Source organism: Borostomias antarcticus (genome assembly GCF_949987555.1).
Source record: "Borostomias antarcticus genome assembly, chromosome: 10".
NCBI classification, from domain to species: Eukaryota; Metazoa; Chordata; class Actinopteri; order Stomiiformes; family Stomiidae; genus Borostomias; species Borostomias antarcticus.
The window spans coordinates 17,871,079-17,889,451 of record NC_140243.1 but is presented as its reverse complement, the minus strand read 5'-3'; the positions used below and the strand labels follow the sequence as shown (position 1 = coordinate 17,889,451).

General features: G+C 45.0%; 1 protein-coding gene across 1 annotated transcript; it reads left to right on the top strand.

Annotated features, from left to right (window-relative positions):
* Window positions 1–5,279: 5,279 nt before the first annotated feature.
* On the top strand, window positions 5,280–17,491 carry rspo1 (R-spondin 1; the record flags this gene model as incomplete). The annotated part of the gene is made up of 5 exons (XM_084444550.1): window positions 5,280–5,376; window positions 8,054–8,245; window positions 12,217–12,360; window positions 13,076–13,285; window positions 17,313–17,491. The coding sequence occupies 5 exons, from the start codon at window positions 5,280–5,282 to the stop codon at window positions 17,489–17,491; spliced, it is 822 nt and encodes a 273-aa protein (XP_084300676.1).
* Between the last annotated feature and the right edge of the window lie 882 nt (window positions 17,492–18,373).

The window sequence follows — 18,373 nt, the reverse complement described above, 5'->3', positions numbered from 1 at the left end:
ATATCTGTTAACAATGATGCTAGAGAACATTTATTTATTTCCCTCCTCATGTGGAGGTGTCATGTAGGAAGAACAAGTTGAGGATTTCCTTTATAAAAAAGAAAAGAACATTGAGACCCGACAACTCACATGGACGCAGGATATTGAGATTGGCAATGAACAGGTGAGTTGGAAACATGCTCTCATTCTGTGCTTATTTACTTGATTATATAATTATCTGGAATTATGAATAATTTCCTTGAAATTTGGGCTATGTCAACCCATTAACACATTATTTAGCCTATGCTAGGTATTCATGTTGATAATTCCTATTAGCCTATATGACAAAGCTCCCCCACCCGCCCCAAAACATGAAGGCCTATTATAACATGTTATCCAAGAGGTGATAACAGTCCCTTATTTAGCCTAATCTATGAAATTAGGACCCATTTTAAGAGTTTTTCAAATATTTGTACATAGGCTATTTTGCCATACTGAATTCAAGTCTTAGTACGCCTAGTTCAATAATTAAACTTTATCTATTAAACACTATCAACTTGTTGTTGATATGTATTAAGCTAATGCCAAATTATTGTTGATTAACTTAGATTTTATGCATCCTAAATGAGTAGTAGTAGTAGTAGTAGAAGTTGTTGTAGTAGTAGTAGGGGAAATTGCATAAATGTGTCAGTTTGTGTCCATAAGAGATGCCCAGGTTGTAGGAATGTGGTTTTCAGGCATCATACTGAGGTGTCATTACTGTATAGATGAGAGAGAGAGAGAGAGAGAGAGAGAGAAGAAGAAGAAGAAGAAGCATACTGTACACTTGGCACTCTTGTCTTTGAAACACGTGTGCTATGCTCTTTCCCCTTTCCCATCTTCACCTTTACTTTTCAGAGTTTTTCCCCTCTGAACACATACTTGGACCGGGGACGGCCCTCACTGTTGGAACTCAGCTTAGACTCTCACTAGATTCTATATAAGAGCTTGGAGAAACAGGGTGGTGCGCGGGACAGAAGAAACACTCTTGTCTGTAAGGAAGAGAGCAGAGGAAGAGGAGATCGATGCTCTGTATCTCTAGCAGGGAGGTTTACATCTGTAGCACATTTTACCCAGCTTTCCACAGCCTCCGTGGTGTTGAACAGCACAGGAAATGATTACCCAAATGTCTGTGGCTCCCGTAGCACGCCAGTCAGTGGCTGGGCCAGGTGTTTTTCTGCACACATCTGTGCAGACGTTGATCTTGAGCCGTGTGGCTGCTACCTGCTGCTTTGCATTAGAGCATGGAAGGAGTAGTCTAAAGGGTAAAGAGCATCAAGAAGACTCCTACCTCCCATCTATTTTCTTATCATCCCCTTCTCTATTCCCCCCTCTCTCTCTCTCTCTCTCTGCCTGCTTTTGCTCGACTGTTGTCTCAAGGCAGCTGGCGATGGTGTTCGTCTCCTCTATCGTCGACCTGCGGGTGGGTTTGGCCGATGCGATGAGAGCTTACGGCTCGGTCACAAAGATAAGAGAGTGTACGAAAATAAAAGTAAATCAAACATGGATGTACTTCATGCCTGGGCGAAAGTGCACATAACTGCTGAAGCGATGGGAGGTTATGTTGCTGAACCAAGTCAAAGCCCTCGCTTGAACCAAGCCAGTCTCACAATATGGTAGGTGCGCACATGGCAGGCACCGCTTAGCAGTGATTTCATTACAGAAACAGAAGGACTGAAGGTTAGTTTGAGGGCACATGTGGCAACAGGCGGGCCATGTGTTGGCCTTCACAGTTTCGTTACTCCCAGTTCCAAGCACGAAGGCATATTGTGGTAGCTGTGCTGGGAAGAACAGATTTGAAATGTGGCAGTGGAGTAAACAGTTCTGTATACTCAACTTTTTTTCTCCTTGCTTTATCACCACAGTTAATGGTCCTTTTACTACTTGGCTCTTTTCACTGTCCCGTTCACACTTGTTAACCAAAATGGTTCCTGCTCCTTTCAATCATAAAGTATACTTTCTAGGGGGGGGGAGGGGGGGGTTATGTCAAAACTTTGCTTCGCCCAAAGGAAGCTGGCTGAGCTGTTGATACTTTTTAATGTTCAGACAAGGATGTTGAGGTATTCTGTTTATATAAGAAATCTAGCTCGAGTTATACACAATCACTATCAAACTTCATTCGGCTCACATCCCGGCACCGACAAAAAATACCCCGGCAGCATCGGGACGGGTTCATGGGCAGGCCAGGTTTGCAAGATCGGAGTTGTGGCACCTTCTCAGGTTCAACAAATTCCCAGAGTGGGAGCTCCCTTTCACTGCAACCTGCCTGAATAATTGATAAATCAAACAGACTTACAAAGCGGGCAATTTAATCTCCTGACTATTTGATGAGGGGGTGAGAGTTTCATTTGGTGGTTCAGGTGAATGGAGCCAATGGTTAGGAACGGGACACAGTGCTTGTGCCTGTTTAATGGATGAGGGAGCAAACCCTCAAAGCATCCAGAGGTTCCACCGTGGTCAATCAGACGATCTAGTGTCCACAGTAACAAACTAATGACAGTAGAAGGGAAGATCAGGTGAGTCTTGAGTCTTGCTTCGCTCCTATCCTCTGTCCACATCACTTTTGTATCGCTGGCACTCCACTTATCCCATCCCCTCCCTTTCACTCTCCCCCTTTTCTCCTCCCATGGCTTTCTCTCTCTGTCAGACCACAGCTTGATCGTGTCGTTCGCGTCCGTGCCGTGAGAGCAGACGCGGATGGATTTGGGTAGCAGGTGGGCCCTTTGGCAGGTTGGGAGAAGTGGGAGGTGGAGAAAGTGTCTCCTGAGTGACTCAGCCCTGAAAAGCTTGTGTTGGTTCGTTCCCCTGGTCGGGGGCCACGGCATGTCGCTTTACTCTCACGCACTTTCTCAGGTTCCCTCTACGTTAACAATCCTGACAGGTGCTGCAGAAGACAGGCACTCCACATTTTTGGCTCTTGCCGGTAAATATAGATGAAGGTGTTGAAGAAATGTGGTCTCATTTTCACCTCCAAAGGCAAATAAACGTCCCGTAACAGTTCCCGGCACAGCCCTGGGACTAGGAGAGTGTGTGAGTGTTTTATTGGATAAGATAAAACAATCCACTCGTTCTATTTGTTATCTGGTAAATCATGTTGATGGAGATTTTGGGGAGATTTTGGGGATGTGTCAGGGAAGTGAGTTAGAAGTTGATGGATTGTGTTTCAGTTGTGTTTCATGCATGCAAATGTACTATACACTGTATAGCATGTGTACTGTATACTATGAATGTGTGTCACATTTGAATGACGATGTGTGTGTGTGTGTGTGTGTGTGTGGTCACTCTTTAGACTTGTTGCACTACTGTAGCTGGCCATAGCAGAGTAGTGCCAGACGGCCATCTAGCCGTTAAACTCTGAGAGCCTCTCCTCTGAGATATGCTCCTAATGGAGATGATGAACGAGACCCTGTAATTAAGTACTGTCCAAGCTCACATTAATATTGTTTCACAATAGAGCAAGACACTTCTGCACATGGGGCCCCTATTCCCTCACAAAATAAACTGTATTTTCCGCCTCATTTCAGAGAGGTTGTCTGGTTGATATCATCCGCACAAGCAATCAATCTGGATTCATTTTGTGCTGTGGTTAATGATGTGTGCAAAGTGAATGAATTCCCTGCTATTTTTCATTCCAGTTTTGTTTCATGATCCTTTTTGGATTCATCTGGATTCTCACAGAGCATCTTGTGTTTAAGGTCAAATGCCTGGCATGTTTGTGTGGTTATGGGAGATGTCAGACATCTTTGGTCATTTGATTAACGCCTACATAAAGCACATCACAGTGCTTTTCTGAAATGTCAGAAGCTACCAAATGGTGTTCAGTATGATTCAGAAGCCACAAGTCCAACACCCAAATATGGCCATGTTCTGCCGTGTTGCCCGTAAGGAAGGACCTTGTGTTGCTCATGTTCCAAGTTACAGTCTTCCACACACCATATATGTAAATAAAGTTTGACAATTTATCTGAAAAATATCTCAGCAGCAAATATATTATCGTTCAATGTGATTCCTTCCATGTGTTTCTCTGGTCCGGAGAGAGTTGACCAGTTTGTTTTCTTTATTTTTGTGGAAGAATAAAGTAAACATCAATCTATCTAAAATGCAAATTGAAGAGTTGCAACCAAAAAACTATTTGTGGCATTTTGTTTCCTTGTGGCTATGGCTGCTGGTGTTTTACATTATTCACCACAGATTTTGAATGACTTGAAATGACAGATCGGATGATGATGTGCATCATACAAACTTGTCTCAATATTGTTTGGCATTAACAAGTCAAACAGTCCTGTGTGGTATATGTATTCAGTATATACAGTATACTGTATCTATTCCTTTTTATGGTGTATAATTTCATTCATGTTTCAAAACCGTTTCAGTCTTTCAGGCCAATAACTGGATTTTAATTTGACATGTCAACTTAATGGCTTTGTGTTTTAGAGCTCATGTCTCTGTTTTTTCCCTCTTTCCTTCTCTCTCTCCCTCCCTCCCCCTTCTCTCTCCCCAGCAGGTCCTGGCACAGACTGATGTGTTATCACGCGTAGGAGTCGTCCAGAACCTTTTCTCCAACACATTTTTTTTTACTCGACCTCCCTCTCCTCTCCCTCCCGGCCCTCCCTCTAGCGCATCCTCTGCGCTCCCCTAATAAGACGCATGCCCCTGGGCTCCAGGGCTCTCACTCCCAGCCAACGTTCCCCCGGTGTTCCCCGGCCGGCCGCCTGCTCCCCCGCCTTCCCGCGACGAGCTTCATGGGTTGAACCGACGGAGGCGCCACGCTCTCCTCTCCTCCTCCGCTCCTCTCCTCTCGTCCGCCGTCCGGCTCTACGCGTCGTCTGACCCCACGCTCGCTACCGCCGCCGCCCTCACCTCCCATCGACCCCACCCCCGACCCGCCCGCCCCCCCTCCCCCCTCCCTCCCCTTTCCCACCGCCACAAGCCCCACTGTCACCGTGCTGCGTTATGGCTCGTGCCCCGGGCATGTTTGGACTTGCAGCTGCGCCATCGTCCTCCGCTGAAGGGAGTTGCGGACGCAGCAGCCAGTAGAGAGAGAGAGAGAGAGCTACAGAGTGAGTAACAGAAAAGAGAGAGAGATAGAAAGAGAGAGAGAGAGGCAGGGAGCAGAGGGAACACAGGGGAGCAGCAGGCAGAAGGCAGCGGCTGCGGCAGAGGTAGCAGCAGTGACCCACCTGTCCCAGAGTGGAAGGGGGCCCCCCTGCCTGACCCATCTGCCTGCTGGGGGGACCCCGCGCGGCCGGGCAGCAGGGACTATGCAGCTGGGACTGGTGGCGCTGGCTATGGTCTTCCTCGGCTCCATGGGTCACGGCGACGGCCTCAAGCTCTCCAAGGGAAGGAGGCAGAGACGGAGTGAGTCCCCCCCCCCCTCTTCCCCCTATGGATCCTTCTCTCCTCTCTTTCACTCTGGCTCTCTTGGCCTCCTTATTCCGCAGTGTGCCTCTCTGACCCTAGTTTTTTCCTCACATTTAACGGCCACGGTTGAGATTACATTTTTGTTTATGTTCTCCGTTCTTGTCATTTGTTTTGTAAAAAAAAGGTTCTGGTCGCTGTACAGCTTCCTCTGAATTGACTCAACTGTCTTCCTTTTTGATGATGATGTTTCTGTGGTTTATGCTTTTATGGGTTTTAAGTTTGGGTTATAAGGAAGTTATATAATATATGTTTAGAGTAGGGTTTTAGAAGTCCCTGCATAGTGGAGCCTGATTTGGTGGCACTGCTCTTGGTGCCTGGCTCTGTGGGCACGTAGTGGACTGAGCAGCTTACTCTCCTCAAGTTCTTGTTTGGGCCATGTGACTTCTGGTGTTATTAGCAGTGTTCTGACCCCACGCAAAACAAAGACAATGCTCACTCTCAGCCTGAAGTAGGCTGATAAATAGATTTGCAGACCTGGGTCAAAATAACATTTGAAATCCTAAAAATTACTGAAATTCTTGCTTGAATCTGCCTGGAGTGTCAGGTGGGTGTTTTATTTTAGTTTTTGGGAACAGTCCGTTAGTTCTATTGTGCTGGGCAAAAACTATTAAGCACAGATAATTAACTGAAATTTTTATTTCAAATACTATTTTGACCCAGGTCCACTCTCAGCCTATTAAGTGTGAAACTAGTGAGAGTCTCAGTCAGTTGGTAGGTGGGTGGGTGGGTAGGTAGGAAGGTATAGTAGGTAATGTACTGTAGGTAGTGTCCAATCCAAAGCTCTTATCCCTGGTAATGTCTTCTCCACAAACAAGCTTTCAGGGGCCGCCAGGTTCAACCCTCTCTGAGAACCAGGCATGCCGGCAGGAAAGGAAGTTAGTAAATCTAGACTGGCTTCAGAGATTGATGTTTCTCAACATGTTTTTTTTTATGGCACCTGCACCTTGTTAGAAATGACTAATGGCTTCTATGATGCATCAATTCTCTAATTTTCAGCAGGGAATATCAGTGGCCGTTATTCCTAAATGTTGATATTGTGTGAAGGGTCTTTGCCTTGCAGAAGCCCTTAGGTTGAGTATGGTATACTAGAGCGCCCTCTAGGGAAGCTAAGCCACAATATAAGACTGGGAGTATGGGCTTTTATGCAATGGTTGCACCTGTGACCAGCAAGGCTACTGATACTAATTGAAAGTCATAGCGTGTCTTAGAGCGCCGGTACTGAATTCAAAAGTATCTTTACTGTATGTGCACGGTGGTCTGTCCTGCACTGCTTTTATATTTCTCTATGGAAATATATTCTCCTGCTGTAAGGGCTTCCCGCCTCTCCATGCTCTCGAAGAGAATGCGGAGGAATGCAGAGAACATCCCATCCAGGAGAGAGACACTATTATTGCCTCTCATGCTTCAGCATCACCACTATCAGCAGGGGGGTTACAAACCGTTACAACACCGCTTTCCCAAACGAATCCGCCAAATCCAAACCAGCGCGCTCGCACACCCTCTCCCTGGGTTAAATATTACACGGTTTATTATACACAGTGCAATGTGTATTTTTATCACTATAACCCGAGATAAAAGCCTGTCAGTAACGGCCGTACCCAGCTGCATCTCTGCCGTGAGGTTACCATGACTCACGAGTTTGTGTGATCGATTCACATTTTTAATGCTTTTACCGTCCGACTTATCTGGATGAGACAGGCAGGCAGATTGATTGCTGTGTGAGTGTGTATAGCCTATATTTAGGGCTAATACCACTAGGACTGTAAATCCAGTGACCAGAGTTTCGGCACCAAACGGCCCCTAGAAACAGGATGTGCACTTTGACACACTTTTCCAAGCAATAATTTAAAGTACTGACTGGCTGCCGAGTCTTGGACTTCTTTGGGACACGAGGAAATAGGGATAGACAGCATGATCATGGTCCTACATGAGGGATACGTGTTAATTCGGATGTGGCATCTTTCCAGAGTTTTGTGGGTCAGCGAGTTGATCCGCTGAGCTTCGGGGCTCATTCTTGTGTGTGTTGCATATTTTTAGGGCTCCTTTGTACAGAAGCATTGGGAAAAGCTTTGCGAGCATGTCGGCCACGCTCACTGATAATTGGCAAGTTCCTGGTTCCCTATTCACGCTTGGTCTTGGTTGACCCCCCCCCCCCCCCCCGACCCCCCTTCCCCCCACAACACCACCCCCGGTGTCAACCAAGAGTGATATCACCGCTTGATTTGGAATACACCTCCGCGGACTATCATTCCAAAACACCCAGGCTTCTCCGACCAAAATCTGTTTAGGATCACCGGCAAGCAGTTTCGAGTAAACAGAACAGTTCAAACAAAGATGTTTTGCATGCCCCCTGGTTAGATTAGCAAACATTAACCCCTCTAGCTCTGAGATAAAGTGCTACCAGGTTTATGCCTGTGTGCTGCAACAAATACAAAGTACCATGGTTTTCTCACAGACACTACAGAAGCTAACGTGCTCTTTATTTTCTCTATAAACTTTGATATCAGGGTAAAGATGTATACAATTTGTGTTGACAGTGCCTCATGCTGGTTTGTAATGGTTATGCCCCCCCCCTCTCTCTCTTTCTGTCTCTCCCTTCTTATCTTTTCCACAGTTAGCACTGAGGGGCCGCCATCTTGCTCCAGTGGATGTGAACGCTGCTCTGAATACAACGGCTGTTTTAAATGTAGGCCCAGGCTCTTCATGCTCCTGGAGCGAAACGACATCCGTCAGATAGGAGTGTGTCTCGCCTCCTGCCCCATGGGATATTACGGCATGAGAAACCCCGACACCAATATATGCATCCGTGAGTTTTTTGTTTTGTTGTTGTTGCTGTTTTCCGGTATAAAGCAGCACTCCCAGGGTTTTTCCTACATAGAGATTTTCTGGCGCCCCCCCCAAAGAGATTTTAGCCAGAGCCAAAGGAAAATCACCAGTGCCAAAATGCTAAACATTGAGAATAAAAATAGCAATTCAAATCCTCTCCAAATGTGTTTGATAGCTTGTTTCAAGTGCAGCCCATCCCTCTTTCTTGCATTGTCCATGGTTTGGACCACTAGTAATCAAGATAATTAATAGACAGATTATCAGTATCTTATCCATTTTGTGTCATGTCGGGAGATTTCCTGCGACTGTGAAAAGTGAGCTCAGTCAGAACGACGGCGAAGAATATAGGCCTATATACTGTATGCTGGTAGGCTACTCGGCATAAAACTGAGGTTTCCCCCAAAATTGTGTGCGCATCACCCCCCAAAGACCCATTCTGAGCCAGGAAAAACCCTGACTCCCTAACATCAGTAACCTCCTGATGTTCAGAACTATTAGAGGTGACAGAGGAAAGGAAGTAACCACAATTTTAAGAGTGTTGGTTTACTTTAAGCCCATAATGAGATGGGCACAGGTTAGTAAGGAATGTCACTCACCACTCAAAAAGTAAGTCTGTGTTGCCGTGCCCTAGGATTATGGATGCATTATGTAACTACAGTAGGGGACAGGAGGGGCTCAGTGATGATATAAAACACACAAAGGACCACCAAATAGTGGATGTCACCAAATGTCAAGCTGGAGATAAGCTAGTAGACTTAACTGGAGGATGGCTTCAGGGGTTGGGTTCAGACAGTGAGGAAAGGTGATACATCTTCAGTGTGCATATGCACTGTTTATAAAACTTCCATTTTAGAGGTGGCACAAACCCTGTGTTTCTGGCCCAGGGGTGCCAACAGCCTGCCTCCAAATCTGGTTTCTCTTACTTGTGGGCGGAAAACAGGATTGGAAGAAAATCCAAACAAAAACATTTCTAATGCGCTCGTGTTTGTCTGTTTTTGCAAGGATGTTTATGTTTTTTTTTGGTTTTGGCTCTCAAGTACAGGGTTCATGCCAGCTCACAGTCTTTTTGTCCTTTTTGCTTCACTATTTAGATATCCAATGTAAACCTCTCCCTCGTAACAGCCAAAATCAAGTATTCTATTTCTTATCCAACTGGGTTATCCAACGTCCAAGGTCCCAGACAGCCTCATCTAGCTATCAAAGATAATTTTGTAATAAAGAGTCAAGTTAAATTTATTGATGAAAGAGAATCCTAAAGCTATTATAAAATAGCTCAACAGCCCTTTCCAGTGGTACAGTAAGTTAAATCAGTGGCTTTTTTTTGTGGGCAATATCAACATTTTGCTAGGCAATTAGAGAGCTCTTCAGTTTGTATTATATTTAATTACAGCAGGAACTTTCTGCTTGTTTTTTGTATGCGTGATGTCTTGTTTGATATCCCATGATGCATCAGGTAATACATTTCAGATGTCTCTGTCAGGTGTACTCCAATCAGGTCATCTCAAGTCATAATGTAGATTATGTAGTACCAATTGGTCTATTTGGAGACTGAAGACAAAAGGTTTCATTTTTAAATATATATTTAAAAATCATATTCATATTTTTTACCCCCAGAAGTCTCTGTCCTCTCCATCCACCCCCTGAGTAGTTAGCAGCACTTGACAGTTGCCCTTTCCTTTAACCTCTGTATTTTACAGCCCTTATATTGAGAAGAAGATTAGATACCATTCGGATTTACACAGCCCCTCCCGGAATGTCTACAACTGTCTAAATGGCACCTGAGCAGGAAACTGCTGTAAATCAGAACAAACTGTCTCTTTTGTTCCTCATTTGAACGAATAAGCGGGATGTAGAGACTTACAGCAGACATGAGGAGTAAGAGAGCTATCAACTAATATCGGCATACACTTATTCGTACACAAAGTATTGCAGCCTGCCTGGAGGCCCAGAACAGTGTATTGTGCCAACTGACAAAGAGTTCATTTTGGAGCCAAATAAAATGTTAAGTTCACCTCCTTCCCCCGAACCAATCATGTGTTATGGTCACTTGTGCTTAATTGAACCGTTCCTACTGTATTATAATTGAAATGTATGATCCGTAGATCTTGCAGAGCATGCCGTTTTTGCTCTTCAACTTCCTATTTAAGATCTTCTGCGGCTAACCTCCTATAATTATCCAATCAACTGCCACCATCTGAGTCATTCCAAGATGTCCTGTCAACAACATTTGTCTTACATTAGGGATACATTTTGTAAATGGTTGACAGCAAGTAATCGTCCCAACCTTCATTAATGTCAAATTAAGTTGTCAAAAATATAAGATATACTTTGATAATCCCTGTGGGAACATTTTGGGGTTTCAGCAGTGGAAAAGGTACAGTAGCAGTGTTGCATAGTGTACAGTGTACAGTAGCAAATTACAAGATGCAGTACTGTACATACATACAGTCTGTATACAGTAGACATATGTATAATAACACTCATTTGTATAGTAATACTCAAACATATATACACACATATACATACATTCATACTCAAATACATACATACATGCAACCATACATACAGTACACGCATGCACACGTTCACAACACTGTCTGATGGCCGCTGGCACAAAGGAGCGTCTGAACCATTCTGTATTGCTCCAAGGTGGGATGAGCCTGTGGCTGAAGGTGCTCCCCCCCATCTGCCATAGCTCGTCATGGAGAGGATGGGAGGGGTTGTCTAGGATAGACTTAAGTTTGTCCCTCCTCTCCATCACAGCCTCCAGGCTGTCCAGCTGTTGCCCCAGGACAGAGCCGGCCCTCCTCACCAGCTTGTTTGACTCCCCAGCCTTGATGCCACCTCCCCATCCGGCGATGGCAAAGAACAGTGTTCTGGCTACAACAGACTGGTAGAACATCCTCAGTAGCCTGCTACACACATCAAAGGACCTGGGCCTCCTAAGGAAGACCAGTCTGCCCTGTCACTTCCTGTAGAGGGCTTCAGTGTTAGTTGTCAGCCCAGTCCAGTTTGTTGTTCCGGTACACTCCCAGGAACTTGTATGAGTCCAACATCTCAACTCCTTCCCCCTGGATGGTTGGAGGTCTCTTGTTCCTTCTGAAGTCCACCACCAGTTCCTTGGTCTTGCTGGTTCTCCTCAGACAATTCAACAAATCAAGAGCTCCCAGAGAGAGCCCAAAGATGATTTATGCTAGCTCATTCCTGGCTATAATGTCTGGAATGTGAAAGACGGGTATCTGCCATCAAATGGGGCCTCATGTCTACTGTTCTCCCATTCTAAGACATCCACATGCATTATACCCTTGTCCTTCTGTACGGTGCTTGGTACCAACAGCATTCCTCAGATCTGGTATAGATCAATGTTATTTAAAAATATGATTAAGGGTTTTCTGGTAATGCTGCAGGTGCTAGGTTTTCCTTATCTCATACCCATAATCGCCCCCAATTTTATGTAGGTTTGACTGGGGAAGCTGAGGTTTTAATGAAGCAGAGGTTCATGGAGCCCTCTTAAAATCCTACTGACGTGCTTTAGTCTTGGCCTGGACTCATTCAACTCTCAGAAATACGAGGATGGTGTGCTAAGCTTTTAAGAGACGGGTGTTATTCATGAAAAAATCTCCTTAATAGTCGCTTTCATTGTTTTTACACTAGTAAATCTCTCATAGGTAATAAAAACCGAGTAACATTCTTGTTCTCCCTGAGGAAAGTGGATCCCGGTTTGGAGCAACAGAGTAGCTATTTATACTGACTACTTTGTTGGTTTGGTACTATTATTATTAACATACTGTAAAACTGCACTAGAGGGACGACTGATAGTGTCTGCAAATGTGTGTTGATACAGATACATGTCCTTCTGTATATGAATATGATAAAACATTCTATTGACCTTTTCGTTATCTCCTCTCCACCTCCACTCACGTTCTGTTTTCTTTCCCCTCTTCCTTTCAGAATGTAGAATAGACAATTGTGAGGCGTGTTTCAATCGCAATTTTTGCACAAAATGTAAGGAGGGCTTGTATTCACACAGAGGGCGGTGTCACCTCAGCTGCCCTGAGGGCTTCAGCACCACCAATGGGACCATGGAGTGTGTAGGTGAGTGACCTTTCACCTCCCAGGACTTACTGTCGACTCCAGGCCAGTTTCACTTCTGTTTTTATGTTGTGTCGTAAATGCCTCTCCGGCATGGGTTGCATATTTGACCCATATAGCCATCTCACTCTTACACATCATCTGTATCATACTAAATACACATCAACGCGCATTAGCCAAGTACTGTATGTTCTGTTTGTCAGAAGTGGACTTTGGATGGAGGCCTGCTGGCCGATAAGACTTTTATAACTTGCTTTAGAAAATATTTCAGTCATAAGTATGCAAACATAGAGACACTGAGGGTCAGCACTGCTCCCTCAGGCTACTTGGCTCATGAGGGGAGGACCTCCACGGTGTCCCCTCCTCACCAAGTACTCATTCCAGCTCCTCCTATCATTATCGTGTTCTAGTCATTTTGTTTCTGCACCACACCTGTGCAAAAAAGTCTAAATATGTACAATAAAAGAAGGAAAAAAATACTGAAATTCTCTTCAGGATTGGAAACAGCCATGACTTAAGCACAACAGCATGTCACAGGGCTAAAGTTCAGTTGAGAACAACCATCAGCTCTCAGCTGGAGAGGCGAAGAGTTCATGTTTATGTTTAACTGGCACCGTTTCCTTCTCGCTGCTGCTCCAGACCTGTTGAGACCTACGGCGTGTGATGAACACCTATATGCGCTTGTACTGACGCTGTACTGTGTCTCCCCCTCGCGCAGAATGTGAGCTGGGCGAATGGAGCCCGTGGGGTCCCTGTATGAAGAACGAAAAAACGTGTGGCTTCAAGAAAGGCACACAGACCAGAGTGCGAGAGCTCGTCCAGGGCCCCAGCCCAGAGACCCCCTCCATCCCGCTGGCCTTGCAACCCTGCTCTCCGCAGTCAGAGACGCAGAAGTGCGTCGTTCAGAGGACCCCTTGCGGAAAAGGAGGTGGGGACTGACGCACGCCTTCACACCCCAAACACACACATCACCATAGGAAGGGAGCGGACCAGAGAAGGCAGATAGAGAGGGAGAGAGAACCGTGACGAAGGATACATGTTTATGCAGGGTTCATTAGTACTGCAGCGCAGTGAGCTGACATGCGTTTGTGAAGATATGCAATGGTTAATCTTTGTCTGATAGACCCAAAATATCCACTGGAAAGCCCCTTCACCAAATATAAACCCAGACACCATTATGAATGATGAATGAATGGAACTGCTACACAACACCAAAAGCCCCAGGGTACAGTAAATGTAACCTGACTCCTGGATGTTGATTAGTTCTGGCTCTGTTCAAATCATAGAAGGACGCCGCATATCTGACTGCTAAACATGACAACAGAATCTCAGTGTCCCAAACAAGGCAAGCAGATGAGGAGAGGGTGCCATGGACCTGGATCAGAGCAGCTCGGAGGACTGTTTGTTTTGAAACTTACTGAGGCGTGAGGCTTACAGTACACAGCTGTGACATGTTTGCTCTAGTGCATATCATATCATAGCATGTTTTACAGCTGCTGAACAGAGAAAACAACATGTGTACCCAGTAACATGGAGGTTATTGGCATGTTTCACACCTCTTCACTGACCGCGCTGACCTCTTCGTCTGTGCCACATGGTCGTTCTTTGACCAGGGCTTTTGTTGTCTAAGCTATTAAAAGATTTGAATCTCTGGTCAAGAGACTGAGAAACTGAGAAAACATTAAAACCTATTGTATATGGTCAGATACGATTATGCTGATCTGTTTTTAATAAGGTTAAAGATGTTGTAATAAAATGAACCAGGGAGAACTTTGTTGACCAGTATTGGGAGGCTATTGTGGGTGTAGTGAGAAACCCATTAAGAGCAGAGAAGTTTTAAATCCCTGTTATGGTAAGGTAACTGTTTATTTACTACTGGGTATAGTATATCTATGCCCCCTAGTTTAATCTCCTAGCTACAACGTCATGTGCAGTGCTTAATGTTCCAACCAAAGTTCTTTACAAGTGTTTATCGAGTTGTAAACAAGCAATCCTCCAAAACTTTATTAGAGGGTGGCACGCTTAGGCGCCCTGCACCAGCACTAGTATTAGCTTCTTGGAGACTAGGGTCTGCCCAGAAATACTACGTGCAGAATTATCCAGAGACAGAGAGGCTGGAAGAATGACAGCTTGTAATTCCTCAATAAGGAGGGGGCTACACCCGGCAGGGCGCGACAACGCTGTTTGGAAATGAGAGACAAATTTGCACTGCGTGACGCATCGAATGGTTTGGAAAGAATTTCCACCACGGATTCAGAAGAACAATTAACGGTGAAATATTATAAACTAGCCTACCCCATAAAAGTGCTGTGCCGACTGCTAAATCTCTAAATTTAGTGCTGTTGGGTCAGGAGGACAAATGAGATGCCATATAAGAATGACTGGGTATGGCAAGTGAGGAGTCAGATTGAGATTTATGAAATGACTCCTGGCTTGTTCCTGTATCTGGCAGTTTGACATGCTCTCCAGCCAGTGCGTGCAGAAATTAATGTTTTTCTCGAGTGAATTAACTCATACGGTAGGTGATGGGTATCATGACCAAACACTTATGGCGTACCGCCGTGTGCTTAATTAGCGCGGCTGCGAATGCGAACCCCGTCCGCAGAAGTTGGCCGACGGGGCGGCTGTTAAAACACGGGGGGCAGAGCTTGTATAACAACAGTGATTTACTGGTCTGCAGGTCGCACACTTTGTGTTGATTTGGCTGCGCTCTCCCTTCTTTCCTTCGGCTTTTCAAACGGGCTCGCACGAAAACAGAATTTGCTAAACGTATGGTTGCCTTTGTCACGCAACGGAGTTTAGCTCGGATGGAGTGGAAGTGCAGTCATGAGTGTCGTAGCTGATGGAAGCCCCCCCAGCCCCCCCCCCCCTCACCATCAGCGGTTTGTCAGAGAGCTCATTTAGTCCTTACACATTGACCACATTAGCCGGCTCAGCTCTCAGCTTGTGGAGGGGCACTTAACTCATTCACCCTGTCATTATAAACAGAAACAAACCTCTCCAAATATACTCCATTCTTTCTGTTGGGGGAAATAACTCCCCCCAAAAAGTTTATTTATTCAGGACATCACATCCAGACAGTACACGTACGCCATCATCACTCCATGTGGACGGGTCTAATGTCTACACTGTAGAGTGACATGCTTTAATGACTTTGGCCCCTGTGCCATTTGAAAAGGAACCTCAGGTACTCCCAGATAGAGGACAGGACTACTGTTGGGTCGACTTTGGCAAGCAGAGGGAAAGCAACGACGCTCCTCTGATGGTGCCAGGTCCACCTTAAATAAATGACAGGGATGCTATTTCAAACTAATTTTGTTTCAGGGGTCTGTTTGCTCATAATACTGTATGAGCTTCCAAACAATATTTTTTTTGGTTGGTTTATCAAAATGCATTTCTGTTGTATTTGGGATATATTGAACTTGTATGTACTTTACAGTACAATTGCGAACAAAGGGAAAGGTTTAGTACACATACAACCGTAGACAAATACATTGGCGCCATCAGGCCTCCTGTTGTCAAACGCCTAGGGAATGCTGTCCAGCCCTTGGCGAGTGTTGATTCTGTTTCCAGGGAACGCCAAGACTCAACACAAAGTTCATAGCAAACATCCTTCAACGTATCTGGTACTCATCAGCCCTGCATAAACAATCACTGTCTGACACCTGACACAAACATCCATTTCCATTTACCAACTGTTCTTCACATGATCCGCATATAGACCATCATTAGCACTCTAAAATGTTTACCTCATTTTGGTAGTGGTTTGGTACAATTTATATCAAAGAGAGCAATGTCAACATAATGTCAATGGGTACTCATTCAATAGTAAGGTACGCTACACAACTCCTCTTCAACAGTGTTGAACTTTTTTTTTTTTTTTCCCAGAGTGCCTGGAAAGCTCTTCTGTGTTTGTATTTAGAGGGCAATTATGCACTTAAATTGTATGACAGGTTGGAGTTCAGACACTAGAGCAGCAGCAGAGTGTGTGTGTGCGTGCGCGCGTGTGAGAGTGAGTGAGTGAGAGAAAGAGAGTGAGTAAGACAGAGAGAGCAGGAGAGAGGGGGAATTGTTTAAAGAGGAGCTCATCTCGACCAGCTCCCAGTGTTTATATGGACTATAATGTTCCATCAGCTGGTGTCTCTTCGAGTGTTAAGACGTGTCCGTTTCAGGGCTGTGCTCCTCAAAGACTTGAATATTATTTTCCGGCCTAGCTACAGTGCCCTGAGCACTGCTGTGTGTCGGCTGTCGACGTGTCGCGGCGCTGCGTTGCGTCATGGTGGCATTTATGAATGGCTCTGGATCCTGCGCTCCCATGTCCGAGGCTCGGCTCAGATTAGCCTGTGCTCTCCTATGAGGGGGCTGCTATCGGAGCAGGAGTTCAACACTAGGGCCTTGTCTCCCACTCTCGTTCCACAGCACCCTATGTTGGGAACCTCCTAAAGTCAAGTGTAAGGTCAAGCTTTGGGCTAATAATACGGTGTTCAACTTGATTCATAACGCCAGAGTCAGGTTTAGAACTTTTGTAAAATGTGTTGTTGCTGTTTGGAATAGATATTGTCCCCAATAGTTTTAAGAATGTGAATGTACCATTACACATTAAAGACATTGTCACAACTAGTCATTTTAAAGGAGCAGTGTTGAGCCACTTAATAATTTAGTAAGGGAAGCAGTCGTTTATCTTTTGTATGTGTGTTGTTGTGTCACACTGTAAGTGTTGCTAGTGTCTTACGTGTTTATATGGGAATGTATTCGGTATTTTGGTACTTTGAGGCCTGCCTGTGCAGACCATTGCTGTAACAGACGAGAACCACAATGGAAAAAAAAACCTCAAACTTTATTGTGTTTAATTCCCCAACAATGTGATACATGATGGTTGTGGCCAAATATGCTTTTTAAACTGTGTATTTAAACATCTGTTAAATAAATCCATCCCGTTCTGTTTCTTTAATCAGACAGGAAGGGTAAGGGAGAACGACGAGAGGAGCAGAGGAAGAGAGACAAGGAGAACGGGGGGAGAGGGCGGGGCCGCGAGGGAAAGGACGGCGGAAAAGGAGGCGCCAGGAGGAGAAAGGGCCAGAACCGGGCCACCACGGCCCCCAGCCTCACATCCAGACCCAGCACTGTCACCTAGTTCACCTCCACGTGGACAGGGTGGGACGCAGATGGACACAGACCAGGCCGAAACCACCCGCACTGGCCGTTCGTAGACAGGGACTGACAATATCAAACTGATGAAGAAAAAGGAATGATGCTGCTATGCATTCTAGAAGATGCTCTGAGAGAACTGGAGGATTGCTGCGATAAACGAGGAAACCAAACTTTAAACCGAACTCGGAGGAAAGAGCGTTGCTGATTTGACCAGTTGGAGGTACTCAAGAGTCAAGTGGAGGGTCGTTCCACTGGGAGCCTTCACTGAAGGACATTTTGAATCACTTTGGGAGAACATTGTGGGCGAATGTTTAATGTCAAGCCACATTTGTTTTGTCATCGACCTATCATGAAACCCCAGTCTGAATTTGGTAGACACTGAAGAGGAGGAAATCCATCGGGAGACCCCAAAATAATCCATTGATCTCATTCAGTCCATTAGAATCCCTGAAGTTTATACATCTGATTTTAATCACAAGGTTTGTCACTGTTTGTCTGCCCAGTGATCATGAAAGGTAGCAAGCATATAGTTTTTGAAGATATGTTGTATGTGAACATGAACAGTATTAAGATCCTTTCAACTTTGTCTGTTTAAGAGTAAAACAAAAGAAAGGCACTGGAACTCATTTGTGGTTGTAGAGAAAAAATGTATTCTAATGGATATTTTGGTTTGTAAAGAATCCATTCCAAAACAAACCAGCAAAGACAAGAAGATTTTGACAGAGCTTAGTTCAAATACCGAACTGGTGTTTGATCCAAGTTACCCATTAAATATAAGTCATTTGTTCAAATGAAATATTGTTTTTTAACAGAAAATATCTTGTGCACAGAAAGTTAGAATGAAATGCGTGTGTGTGTGTTTGTG